This window comes from Pteronotus mesoamericanus, unplaced genomic scaffold, assembly GCF_021234165.1.
Source record: "Pteronotus mesoamericanus isolate MK-2021 breed Mesoamerican mustached bat unplaced genomic scaffold, CSHL_Meso_final contig_657, whole genome shotgun sequence".
Lineage (NCBI taxonomy): Eukaryota > Metazoa > Chordata > Mammalia > Chiroptera > Mormoopidae > Pteronotus > Pteronotus mesoamericanus.
In genome coordinates, this window is record NW_026555229.1 from 18383546 (window position 1) to 18397392 (window position 13847).

Below are 13847 nucleotides of genomic sequence, written 5' to 3' on the forward strand. Positions count from 1 at the left end.
ATTGAAGTGGAAGAAATATTAGTTCCTCCCAGACAGTGTTTAAATAAAGTACATTCCTCTAAAAGCAGGCCCCTTTTTTTAAAACACAACAAAAAAAGCCTATATTAAGCATGTCCAAAACCATCACGATGAAAACTATTTTAAGTTGGAGGTGTATATTTTTCTCCTTTGGCGGATGTTGGGGGTTAGCGGCACAGAAAAGCGTCCTCCAGGAGATGCAGGCAGAGCTCACAGTGGTCTGGTGTCCAGGAATGTTAACAGCCCTGCCTGCCACCCCTCCGCCCCCGGGCGCTGAAGACCGGGGCCCGGAGGGCTTGTCCTGGCCTGACCTGGACCTAAGGAAGGACTTGGGTGGAACTCAGGCAGATACAGGGCATTCTTCAAATTCACACAAGCTGTTCCTAGCAGACACCGGGGCTGCTGCTGGCCAAAATCGCTATTTCTAGGCAGCACCAACACTTCCCCATCCATCAGCCACCTCGAAGTTCGACTTCACTTTGCCAGTTGTCGCCTAGCATGTCTCATTCTGTTAATAATCCCAACACACAGAGGAACAAAATACACAAAAGACCCAGACCTTCCCTCCTGGGTGTCACAGAGCTGGACATTCTTGTGGACCCTGCCCATAAGCGTGGTCTCTCTTCCCCATCGCCCTGCCCCCAAGTCCAGCTACAGGAACGCCCCCTGGTGCCGGTCTGTGGCTTCCCCGGGGAGCCTTTCCACCTTGGCATTGACAGGGGAGACGGTCTTGTTCTCGAGCTGGGACAGACAGTGTTAAAAGCTGGCCTGTGCTCTCCCCATGTGCATCTAAACTTCACGCGTTGACTCGATCCCATCAACAATGAAAAAAGCAAACCCGAAATCTTTTCACGCCTTCGGGGTCTTCGAGCAGGTTCTCTAGAGAGGCTGCCCATTTGGCCGTGCTCTTGGGGTGCTGGTGGCCGCTGCTGGAACTCCCGTCACCGTCGTGGACGTCTGCAAAGCAAAGTCACACTGTGGACACGGCCCAGAGGTGTGTCATATGACAGTATCTGCATACGAGGGTCGTCATCATCATCGCCACTCTTGTGGCTAACAGCTATTAAGGGAGGTGCTGGAACCTATTTTAGGTGCTTAACCCAGTGCACTCACGCTAGTCCTGACAACAAACAACCTTGCGGAAATAGGTGCTCCCAGGCCTTCCATTTTGCAAATGAGGAAAACTGAGGCTCGGAGTGATGAAAGGGCGTGTCGTTTCCTGACACTCCCCTTCCATCCTCCGCCACCCCCGTGTCCCCTGGCAAGTCTCACGCAAGACCCCCTTGCAGGACGCCTCGGCTCCCCGGGGATTCCTTCCCCATTGCACTTTCTGCACCGTCCCGGAACTATCATGCTGAGTCGTGACCACTTGCACAGCTGACTCTTACTCATCCAAGCGCTCCTGTACATCTCATCTTGTATCTGCAGCCTGCGGCTCATTGCCTGGCACACTCATAAGAGTATGTGCCAGGGCCGGAACCAGGGCGGGACAAGGGAGCCACCAACCGCAGGCGCAGAATGCAAGGGGGTTACCAAAACACGCAGGCCTCGAGAGAAAGGATATTTTCACTCAATACTTTGAAAAACAAAAATTATTGCGAACCGTTCCATTATGAGGAAAATACCAAAATTTTAAATAAAGACAGGATCGTTATTACTGATTTTTCCTCTCGCCCCGGGCTCCAACACGGCCCGGCATCACTCTGGCGACAGCGTGTGAGGCCTGGCCAAGGAGCGGCTCCTCGTTCCCGCCCGTCTGCGCCCTCTCCATTCCAGGACCCTGGGAAGCCTTCCGACAAAGGAGAGGGGACAGGGGACCGCCAGCGTGGCCTGACGGGGGAAGCGACAACACAAACTCGTCTCGTCCGACAGCATTTGGCCCCTTCCTAAAGTCAAAGGAAAACCAGGAAATGTCACTTGGGATGGGCCCGCGTCCCACAGCCAGTTTGGCCAATTCCAGCTGCGTGACCATGGCCGAGAGTCTGCGTGTGACATAAAGATAACCCCCTATACCTCAGGTTACCCGGCGAGTGGTAGAGCCTCCCTCCCCTTCCGTACCATAATGACCCAAGTGTACTATTTTTATAGCTACTATTTTTTTCTCCATTCCCTGTTTTTTTCAAAGTAGAGACACATTTCTATTTCTTTTAAAAAGTTTGAATCAAAGAGGAAATAAGCCTTTTAATTAAGAAATCAGCCAAATCTGGGGTGGGGAGGGGGACAGTTTGTAAAATATACGATTGTCTTAACCACTATGCTGTACACTTGAAATTAACACAGAATAAAATTGAATGTAAACTGTAATTGAAAAATAAAAAATAATAAAAGACATCAGCCCAGCCAATCACCTTGAAAGGGTAAGTGAAAAAGTCTTATAAATGTTAACTGCTGCAAATAACTAGGGGCCATTGTGTTTTGGAGAGGAGAGTTGTATCAGGATATGTTGGACTTAATAGTAACTCAGCAGGTGTGACCTCTCATGTTCTAGCAAGTGGTCAACAGGGGCTTTAATTTCTCAAGCAGCTGAGACTCCACCTCCCAGCATCTGGGAAAACTACCTGGACTTAAGTCACTCTCTGGCTGACTCAGGCTACGTAAAGCAGAAGCCAGAACCCCAGAGGAAGGCTGTGTTTCAATACGTCCCGGTGATGGAGCGCATAAGGGAATGATTCCGGGCAAATCCGTTCCTCTAATTGAGAAGCAAACTCACTCAAACATGTCGCAAATGGATCTGATGCTCCTCTAAAGTGAACTTTCGGTTTGCGGGTATTAGATTAGTTTTCTGCTCTCTTTGCAGATGCTAGCTAGAATGGCACGCCTTCGAACACTCAGTTCTTCCCAACAAAGTGTAAATCGAATTAAGAGATCGTTATTATAAGACATTTCTGCTACAGGGTGCATTCTGCCAAGCATTTCACTCATTCACCCAGAGGATACAGTTTGACAGTTGACCCATTTCCCCAGCAGATCCTCTCTTAAGTAAATAAATGTAGAGACACAAGTTCGCTGTTCCAGGAACAATCCTTGGCAGCTGCACGTTTCCCTTGCTGTTGCAGAGCCACTGCTTGGGTCCCCAGTTTTCAACCTGGGCCTCCAAGGGCTCCAGAGCTCTTGACATTCTTTTCAATAATAAACCAAACCACAATGGGGTTTTCACTGATAGGCGACCATGCAAATAAATACACGCGGTGGATTCCCATTCAGTCGAAGAGTGCTCTGTTTAACCAGATGTCCTGGCTAACGGAGAGGTAAGATGGCTGTCCCCACCACTCAACAACTGCCGCCCCCCACCCTCTGTTTCGTGCTCTCATCCTTTTGCATGTTGGGTTTCCGTGCCAGCTTTCATTTGCATGAGAAGTTTTAAAATTCAAAACCCCACTAACCTAATCTAGTTGCTTTATTTTATATAGCCTGGAAAATAGAAAGTCCAGAGGGTAAATGACCTACCCAAGGTGAGCCAGCTAAGGCCAGCCGGATGGAACCTGACTGTCTTTCAATTTTGATTAAGGCTCTTGGCTTTGCCTTTCTTTCATAATCCGCCTTGATTGGTATTAAGACAAGAGGGAGAGGGAGAGAGAGAGGATAGGTAGGTAGATACATAGATAGATATATAGATAGATAGATCGATCGATCGATCAATCGATAGATAGATAATACGTACATAGATCTGGATAGATCACCATTTACAAACTCCGCTCAACAAACAGCATCTCTCTTTTCCATGTGCTTATTCCCAACTTTCAAAGAGACTGAGCAGAGATCCACACCATCTGGTGCTACCCTAGGTTTTGCCCTTTCACTCAGGACATTTCCATTACCCGGCATCTGTCCCTACTTAGCAGACATCCACTATTTTCTGAGGTGTTGGGGTGGCCAAAAGGTTTGTTTGGTTTTTTCTATAAGATGGCTCTAGAAGTGCCTAGTTGTCTTTAACTTCACTCAAAACAGCTTTGTTAGATTGCACTGTGACAGCTGTCATATCAGCATGTATTTTTTTAAAAACATCAAAATTGATGAATTTTTGTGTAGCCATTTTAATATTGAAGATGGAAGAATATATGTAACATTTTTGGCATACTATGCTTTATTATTTCAAGAAAGGTAAAAACGCAACTGAAACGGAAAAAAAAAGATTTGTGCAGTGTGTGGAGAAGGTGCTATGACTGATCGAACATGTCAAAAGTGGTTTGCGAAGCTTCATGCTGGAGATTTCTCACTAGACAATGCTCCACGGTCGGGTAGACCAGTTGAAGTTGACAGTGATCAAACGGAGACATTAATTGAGAACAATCAACGTTCTACCACGTGGGAGAGAGCCGACATACTCAAAATATCCAAATCAATAAAGTTATTAGTAAAAATAAAAATGTGGTTTTTATTTTATGAGAAAAAACATACGGACTTTTTGACCAACCCGATAAGTCAGTAAGGGCTTCCCTAGGCCACCTCAGTTCACTTGAAATGTTATAATCAGCCCAATAATGTGCAGGAGAAAGAAATAACCTTTCTCCACAACAAGGAGGTTTACTATCTGGATTTTAGATTAAAGCAAAACCCAGCTTCCCAACTCCTGCCACTTGGGTCGTCTTCTTTCCTTTTTTATTGATAAAGTTTCCCTTTTAGATGGATTATACAAAAAGGTAGGTTTGGAATGCACAGGGAGAAAAAAAACTGCACATGTTTTCTAAGCAGCTTTCAGATCCTCAAGTTAGTAAGGAGCCGTTAGTGATAACAAGTTTCCATTCTGTCCAGTTCTGTTTACTTTTTATTGTTGTTTAGTTCAATTGTAAAACATTTTTGTAATGAAAAAAAAATAGTTTAAACCTCATGAGCTCTTGAAAGCGTTTTAGATCTTCAGATTTTTGCAGGCACAATACTTATTTTTCAATAAATTTGTCTTCAGATTAATCTGTCATTAGCTAATAAGACAAACTGTTTACAATGTTTTGGATACTGTTCTGAGCTTTTTACATAGGTTACATCATGCAGTTCTCAAAATGACCCTCTGAGGGGGTTCATATTATTCCCACTTCACAGGTGAGGAAACTGAGGCACAATAATCTGCAAGGTTACCCAAATAGGAAATGGGAATCGTGGTCAAGCGCAGACAGTCCTGCCCCAGAGCGCATGCCCTTTACCATGACACCCTACTGTCATTTTTGTTGTTGTTGTTATCTGTTGAGCGTCACACTCACAGAGGCCAGAACGTGACGGCCTTGAAGAGAGAATTACGCTGTGGGAGAAGACTGGGAAAACTGGGTAAAAGTCCAATTCTGCGCAGAAACTCCTTTAAGACTGTGCCAGAATCATCTAGCACGCAAACACACGCACATACGCTTCCCATTTACATATATGCTGCTCTGTGTGGTTTCTGGCTTCAGTAAAAGCCATTATTTCAGACGTGCAGCATCCAGTTGCAGATGGCTGAGGCTGAGTTCTTGCAGCGTATTGCGTCGTGCATTATTTATAGGCGCTCTGATGTCATATCTGCCAAAGACCTTCTCCACACATTAATTCCTTGGAAATGCATACTCAAAGGGCACCTGGAATTGACTGCTTATGATATGGATTCCTGCTATTAGTCTGCAGGAAGGTCTGGGCAGTGCTCTTGCATTGGCGGTTTCCCCAAGTCAAACAATATTTTAGCAAAATCTTAATATCCAGCTTCCTCAACAGCAGAGGCAACTTATGCCCTCAAAGGGTCCGTCCCAAGTGCCCCTGACACTCACAGTCTATCAAAGAAAATAAACATCCAAGCCCAGGAAAAGGCAGAAATGTTAGCCAGAACTTCTTAAGTGGTTTGGTACAAGACACACACGCATGCAACATGCACACACACATGCACACACACTCTACCCCTTGAAAATATTCAAGGAAAGTGCACACCCCAGAAAACTTTTTTAAAACCTCAGACCACCTATATATACCACATCAAACATATTACATTAAAAGAAAAAATCATCCCAACTGAGAAGCAGCAAATCCATTTGTCCAAACTGGCGACCTGTGTCAGGCTCCAGAGAAACTGGGTCATGGAAACACTCTATCTTCTATCTAAATATCGCTTAAGTGTTTGTCAGCTCCAGTATCTAGCTTCTGAGAATAACTACCCATCAGGCATGCGCTTCCCTGGGAAAGGAGATTTGTGTGAACTGCAATTAGCAGAAAATAATAAAAAGGTAAAAGTGTTCAAGTAATCATAAAAATAGCCAGTATAAAAGAACAGGGCAGGCAGTTTGCAGAGACAGGGCTGGCTCAGCCCAGAAACAGGGAGGCCCTTCCAACCCGGGCCTGAGGCCTCAGGAAATGCCAAGTGCCCGGGCTGCACCTCCGAAGGTCACCTGTGCGCCTGGGTCTGGACCCCACGCCCCCCCCAGCCCCTATTCTGCGCCCCCAGCGCCCTGGAGGTGGACGAGCTGATGCCATCTGCCACAGGGGGTGGGGGTCACTCCTTACATGCCATGCTCTGGGATCCACCAGGGGGGTTCCACGCAGCCCCAAGATCCGCTGCTTTCTGAGAGACGCTTTGTGTGAGACAGGCCTGGGGCCCCGGGTCTCTCGAGCACCCTTGGGTCCAAAGGAAAAACAAGCCTCAACATCCTCTTTTGAGTGGACTAAACAACAGATGGCCACTGGTTTCTAGTTTCTACCAGAAGGAAGGAAATAAGGATGCCGGACTGCTGGTTTGCAGCCTCCCTAGAATCCTCACTTTCTAAGCAAAGGCCCAGAGAACATAAAACTACCCAGGAGCCCTCTCCTGGGGGGAAGAATGAAGACCATGTTGTTACGTTTTTCACTTTCCAGAAGCCCCCGTGCCTCCCCTGGGACCTCAGCTTCACTCACACATGTGGCCTCACTCTCCTTCTCTGTCGCTCTCCCCTGACCCCTAACTCCAGGCACGTGGCTTTTTCCCCCCAGCACGGGTCGGGGAGGCTGTGCGTTTGTTGCGAGTAAGAGCTGTGTCTCTCTGATAGATTTGGGGGCAAGGCAGAGAGGAGAATGACAGCTATAAACATAACTGGCATTCGCTGAACACCTACGAGATCCCACCCCAGCTCCCCAACAACCCCTGGAGGTCGAGTGCACTGTTGGCTCATTTTACAGATGAGGAAACTGAGGCACAAAAAAGTGAAATCACTGGCTCCAAAGGAGCAGGCAAGGAAGCAGAAGAGCTAGGATTCAACCTGAGGCTGTCAGGTGGGAGCGCCTGGGAAGGAAAGGGCCGTGACAGGTGCAAAAAGTGAAAGGTGGGGCCCCTTTTGTCACAGAATTTAAAATTCATGGAGATGAGACCAGGAGTTCCCTCATGGCCACCTGTCCGCGGTGCCACAGGCAGACATGACGTTCTCTTCATGAAGAAATAAGAATAAGAATAAGGAAATACTCACCAAGTGAGTGGTATGGATAGAGGAAGGCAGTCTGGGGCTTTGGTGGTTTGGTTTGGTTTTGGGGTTGTTTTTTTTTTTAAATAGATAATTGTAGTTACTTACACGGTGCAAAATTTAAAGGCTACAGAAGGGAAGACGGGCCTCTCTCCCTGCCCGCCCCCGCCCAGGGCCTCTCCCAACACCCTCTCCCGGGTGCCCCCCAGCTCAGGGCCTCTCCCAATTGGGAGACGCTGTGTAGCAGAACAGTTCTTCACATTACATTATATCTTTCCTACTACCTGGGGTGTTAAAACATCCCGGCCTCTGTGGAATCATAAAGATGGTTGATGATGGCACTGTTTGTTTTTAATGTCCTGTCTGGAGATAGAAGTAAAAAAAAAAAAAAGGAAGAAGAAAAAAGAAAGAAGAAAGGGAGGCAGGGAGGCGGGGAGGCAGGAGGGAAAGAGAAAAGTCATCTTCTCCCTATTCATTCTCTAAATACACTTTCCGAGGTGACTAAATGGATACTGTGTGAGTTCATGGAGGGAGCTCTGGACTTGGGTCAGAGATCTGTGTTCTGGGCTCTGTCCCTTTGGAAATGGGCGGCTCCAGGCAAGCCCCTGCCCGAGGTGGCCGCCGCAGCTGTCCAGGGAAAGCTGAAATGGACAGGCTGCATGTCAGGGGCAGAGAGAAGGGGAGGCAGGAGGCCTGGAAGAGCAAGTTTGCTGGAGCAGGGAGGCCAGTTTTGGACAGGGAACCCCCTCGGGAGCAAAGGCGCAGAGGTGGGCGTGAGCAGCCACCCAGGGGCAGAGTGGGGTGAAGGGGAAGGGGACGGGGCAGGCCAGATGAGGGATCTCATGGCCGCGCACAGGAGAAAGAAGAGCCAACCCACAGGCAGGGCCCTCGAGAAATGGGAACTTGCTTCAAAGAGAAATTTGTCCCAGGAAGCCTGCAAGGGACTGTTTCATCGCCCTGTCGGCCTCCTGACAGCCCTTATCGAGGACCTGCTGCTGTCACGCCCGTGGCCCCCGCGGCCTCCGCAGCCACCCCCGGGGCAGCTACCGGGGAGGAGCTATCTCGGGGAAGCAGAAGGCGCTGGTGAGAGTAAATTTAGTATAAACAACCAGTTCCCAGAGCCCAGCATCAGGGGGCTGAGGGGATTACTCAACCCCGGGGGGAAGTGACTCAGTTCACCCAGGAAATGGGCACCTGTCTAGGTTTCCCTGACAGTGAGGAAAGGAGACAGTAGTTCAACGACAAAGTCAGTGAAAGTAAAGCACAGGAGGTCCTCTAGCCACCAGGCTGTAGGCCGCTCTCGGCGGTGCTCAGGGCTGCCACCGTGGACTCAGCCAGCTGGGCACCAACCACACCCGAATAAAGTGACATCCTGGGGGCCCGCTCGGCCTCTCTGTGCCCTGCTCCCCCCGCCCCCAAAATGCCAAGGCTGGCAGGAGCCAGGGAAGTTCTGCAGGGAAAGTTCCCCCAGGGCCTAAGGCCGCCCCGCTGCTGGATTGTTAACACAAAGACATTAAGTTGCTATGTCAACTGTCATCTTTAAATAAAAACTTAAGCCCAGCAATAAATCTGAAACTGGTCCCAAAAGTGAAAGGGAATAATGCATAACAGGCCTGGGGGAGAGCCGAAGCCTGGCTGGCAGGTGGGGATTCCCTTGCTGGCCTTGGTCTGGTCGCAGGGCTGTGGCTTTGGCTTTGCTTTTTGAACTGCATAGTGTCGCGGTTACTAGCAAGAGTGCAGGTGGTTGTGGGGGGCGGTGGGGGGGGGAGTAAAAATCCTTCAGTGGGTCTTAACATTTCAGTGACACGAAAATCATCCGCTCTCTCTCTCTCCAGCCTCGGTCCCCAGGGCTGAATCAGTGAGGCTGGGGCGTGGCCCAGAAAGCCTCCTATGTCAGCTCCTCCCCATCTTCTCCCACAGGGTTGGCAAACGCGTCTTGAGAAACCTCAGGAAGGAGAATAAGGGGCTGGGAACCCCAAACCTTGAGCTTAGAGACATTGTCTCCAGCAGGAAAGGGGCAGGGGTGTCCAACCTTGTGGCGTCTCTGGGCCACGCTGGAAGAAGAAGAGTTGTCTTGGGCCACACATTAAATACGTTGTGGCATGGATCACAAAAAAATCTCAAATTAAGTAAATTTATGATTCTGTGTTGGGCCGCATTCACAGCCGCCCTGGGCCGCGTGAGGCCTGCGGGGCCCCCCCAGTAGAGTAGAAGGCTCTGGGAGAAAGGCTACAGCCAGGTCCGAATCAGGGGTCCCGCAGGGGTGGACCCAGCTTTTGTGGGGCCGTGTGAATAACATTAATTCAGAATCACCAAAAAAAGAAAAAAATCAGTACAGGGCCCCGAGGGTCTCTTGGCCGGCTTTGTGAGTAGCACCTCTGTTTCGGGGGCCCACACTCCCCTTTTTTACTGGCTCCTTCTTCTCCCCCTGCTGCTGGGTGATGACCAGCTGGCAGAACCCACCTTGTCCTTTCCCTGGGTGGAGGGGGGGCAGACTTTAAACCTAAAAATCATAAGGAAATCTGGCCCTTGGACGCCAGGCATCCAATACCAAATCATGATTCTTAACTACTGATCTTTCTATCAGCGACCTACCAGCATTTCATCAGGCTTAAAATGTGTTGTCCTGAAAGAGGTATACTCCACTGGTATCCCTAAAACTGCCCCCGATCTTTCTGGGGTACAACCTGCCCTATGCAACGGCACCCTAAAACCATGTCTGTACCATAATTCAGTTGTTCTGTTTGGAAAACTTCAAACCCACAGTGACCCATAGCAATGAATAACCTGTGCACGGGTGTTCACCTCAGCTCTATTATAACAGGAACGGGGGGGGCGGGGGGGGAGATGACAACTAACATAAGTACTTATTACATGCCAGGCATTGTCCTAGGGGCTTCCTACGTTACGTGTATTTAATCCTCCAACTCTATGACACCCACTTTATGGGGGGGAGGAGAATGGACGCAGAAGTGCCCTGGCAAACCAGCTCTTCTGGCGGGGGAGGGGGCGGGAAGCCGGATTTTTAGCATTTGTCGATTTTCCCAGTATAAATACCCAACGATAGCCAATTTCAAGCTAGGTGTGGTTTAGCAACCCGCTCCCAGATTTTCGATAGTTTAGCAGTTGGCTCAGAGGTCAAGGAACGTGTCCCAAGTTGCTAAATGACAGCCAGGCTGGGAACCAGGAGTTTAAGTCCGGAGTGACGGCTCCGGCTGCTGTTCCACAGGTCCACCATCAGCCGACAGGAGCGAAGAGCGAAGAAGAGCGCCCACAAGACACTGCTTTGACCCACAGCCCACAAGGCAAGATTCCCAGGGCTACTGACACTCACATGAGCTCCTCACAATAACCCTGAGAAGGTCTCCTTTATCAGGGTTGTCCTAAATACTAAATGCAATGATTTGCATAACCTGATGGATGGGAAACCAGCTCCAGTTAAGTGCTCTGGAAGGTGTCGCTAAGCTTATTCCATTTTGTAGAGCCTTCTCTTGTACACACAGAGTTTCGCCAGCTCCTACCGGGTCGAGGTGGGATCCAGGCCCCAGCCGGTCGGAATCCAGGCCCATCCTCTTAAACACAATGTCCCTCGTAAAAAAGATATTAGGTGGAAAGAGGGTAGAGACCAACGTGTACAAACTCTTTCTAAGCAGAAGTCACTCTGAACTCCAGAATCAGGCAAACCTGGATTCTTCATCTACTCCTGTGTGACCCGGGGCGAGTGACCGAAGCGCCCCTGGCTTCAGTTCCTTCCTCTGAGAAGCGGTCCTGACACTACCAACCCACAGGGTTGTCCTAAGGGCGAACACGGACCTGGACCCACGTTCAGCGCTGCACGGGGCGCAGCCATCATTGCGTACAAAAAGGTGGGAACCAAGGGCATGGTTTCACCTTCGCGGTGGTTTTTTTGTCCTATCAGGTTGCCCCAAACTGTAGCTCAGGGTGGTCCAGAGTGACAGCCCAGCCGATACCTTTGTAATGTCAGCGTTTCCCGGGCGCGAGCTAGAGAGGTGCCCCTCTCCACCCTGGTGTTCCCGCTCCCTCACGGCCCCACTTTGCGGCTCCGCGGTGCAGGACTGAAGGCGCCAAAGCCTGGATGCCCAGTCGGATGCCCGGGGTCAAGCCGTGCCTCCCCCGGTCGCCGCACGGGCATCCTTAGCTCCACTGCCCGCAGCGCAGAGAATTCCAGTCCCCCGGGAACCCGCGCGACGTTCTGCTTTGGGAACCTAGAGCCCATACTAAATGCAAAGTTTGGAAGTATCTTGCATCTCCTTTTCTCCCAATCACTAAAAAGAAAACTGCTGCTGTTCCTCCTCTCAGCCAAAATTCCTCCCCCAGTCGCCTCTCGGGCTCTGCGCTCCCACGGCGGTTGGAACCGCAGGAACGCTGGACCGCGCAGGGAGAAGTGGCGCGGGCGGCCGGGGTTCTCGTCGGGGTGGCATCGCCCAGCCGCGCCCGAGTCCGGCGAGAGGGAAGGATGCCCCACGGCTCCTCGCGGCCCCTCGGGGCTCCCGGACCCCCAGCCCGCGGGCCTCGGGAGCAGCTTACCTGGCGGCGGTCGCTTCCTGCTCAGGCGGCTCACCGCGCGGTTAAACATCTCCGCAGGCGCCCGGGTTTGGAAGGCGGTGCAGCCGGGCGCGCGGCGGCTGAGCCGGAGGAAGGCGAGGAGGACGCCGAGGGGAGGAGGAGCCGGCTCAGCACCGCCCCGGCGCGGCCGGCCCCCGCCCCGCCGCCCTCCCGACTTGACGCCGCGTGGCGCACTCTTAGCTCCCAGCCCTCCCACCCCGGAGCGGGCCACGGGGTCCCGCCCCGGGGTGCCAAGGCGGGCCAGGGCGGAGCCGGGTGACTCCCCGGGCCCCAGGATCGGGCCCCGCGCCTGGGATGAGCGCACTAGCCCAGAAAGGGCCCGCGCCACCGTGGATTTAGGAACGCTGCCCAAGAGGTTCGCGCGTCCCGGGTCCCTTCGCCGCTGCGGGACTCGCAGGAGACGCTGCTCCTGGCGCGCCCGTCCCTCCCAACTCCAGTGTGTCTCCCGGTCCCCCGCTCTTTCCTTGCGGCCGCAAAAAACGGGCACGACGCCGCAGGAGTACTGGCAAGGGTGGACCTGGCACCCTGTATTAACATTTGTCTATGCCTAAATTTTCACCCATTGTGGCGCCTCCCTATTTTCTGTGTTAGGATCGCTTGTGTTTTCCGGGTAGGGGTGCTGCACAAATTCCCCGCGGGTGGCCGGCAGGGGTTATCTCCTGGTTCACAGGCTGGGAAGCCGAGGCCTCGTGGTTGTGCAAAACCCGGGCGCGGTCCATGGCTTTCGCTTCCTCGTCCCCGCCCCCCGTACCCTTATCCAGTATCCAGAGCTCTCGGGCCTGCCGCCCTGACACTCTGGGGGCTCTGGGCCTTCCCACGGCAGCGAATGCCTGTGGGATGTCGCCAGGGTCCGGGCCGCGCACGGCGCCCTCGAAGGGAGTGAGTCGAGCCTCCGCGGGCGGGCACCCTCTCCCCGGCTGTGCTGCGTGGAAGCCGAAACTTGCGCGCCTTCTGCCCTCGGCCTTGAGGCTACAGTAGCGGGTCTCGGGGGGATTATGTAGAAAGTTCATGGGCTCCAGCGCAGAGCGAGGCCTCTTCCTCGTGCACAGTCTGGCCGGGGACACTTCTCTAACTTTGGGGACATGTGGCACACCTTCCGGTGGGGACACTGCGCTCAACGCCCGCCTGCGCTCTGAGTCTGATTTTTTTCCCTCTCCTGCGCTAGTCGCCTGCTCAGCGCCACGCGCCCAACTATAATCTATTATCTTATTTCTTCTGCAAAACGTCCCCAAAAGGGATGTCATTAGCCCCATTTCCTTGAGCATTTGCTTTACGAAGAATTGTCTTTCTAGCGAGTCTTATTTTTCTCCTTGTGTATCGGGCTTTGTCTCTAAATTGGACTTTATTTTTAGCTGAGCTAATTGCTATTTTTCTAAACCGATCCCCAGTCGTTGGCCCCCCCCCTCCACCCATCCTTTTGCAGTATTTTCACTAGTTGGCACTTTCTTTTATGTCTTCTATTCTGAGCTTCCCAGTCCGCTAATTTCTCCACCCACCCTCTCAGTCCCAGCGCACCCCGTCTCTGGCCCTTTGATTGCTTCTCACTTCCCTCCCCGCCCTCACCCCGCAAAGTCGTTTTCCTTCGGGTACTTTGCTGCTGGGAGAGGCTTTTCTGGTCGTGAAGGTTACAGGTGTCTTCGGCTGCAACTCGGGGGGACCATGTTGACTAGGAACAGGGTTAGAGCCCAGCTCAAAAGTGAAGGGTTCCTCCCCTTTAAAACATGTTTAATTAAACATGAAATACATCCAAAAAGTTGATAACATATGTAAAGTGCAAAACAATTACAAAGTGGACCCTCTGTAAACCTACCACCCATCCATCTCCAGAGGTAAGTTGTTGCGTAATGAGGGGAACAGATC

The 13847-nt window shown here is 51.4% G+C and overlaps 1 protein-coding gene across 2 annotated transcripts in view; it reads right to left on the bottom strand.

Moving 5' to 3' along the window:
* The window catches only part of RGS10 (regulator of G protein signaling 10), a 32829-nt gene extending 20774 nt beyond the window's left edge, over positions 1-12055 (bottom strand). Inside the window, exons 1-2 of one of the 2 annotated variants that reach the window (XM_054581775.1) lie at positions 11949-12055; positions 857-975 (exon numbers count right to left, since the gene is read on the bottom strand). In XM_054581775.1, coding sequence (XP_054437750.1) covers positions 857-975; positions 11949-11997 — 168 coding nt within the window. In that variant the 5' untranslated portion in view covers positions 11998-12055. Of the gene's footprint in view, positions 1-856; positions 976-6474; positions 6530-11948 lie in introns of those variants that run through there. The other variant, XM_054581776.1, reaches the window with a different exon arrangement.
* Between the last annotated feature and the right edge of the window lie 1792 nt (positions 12056-13847).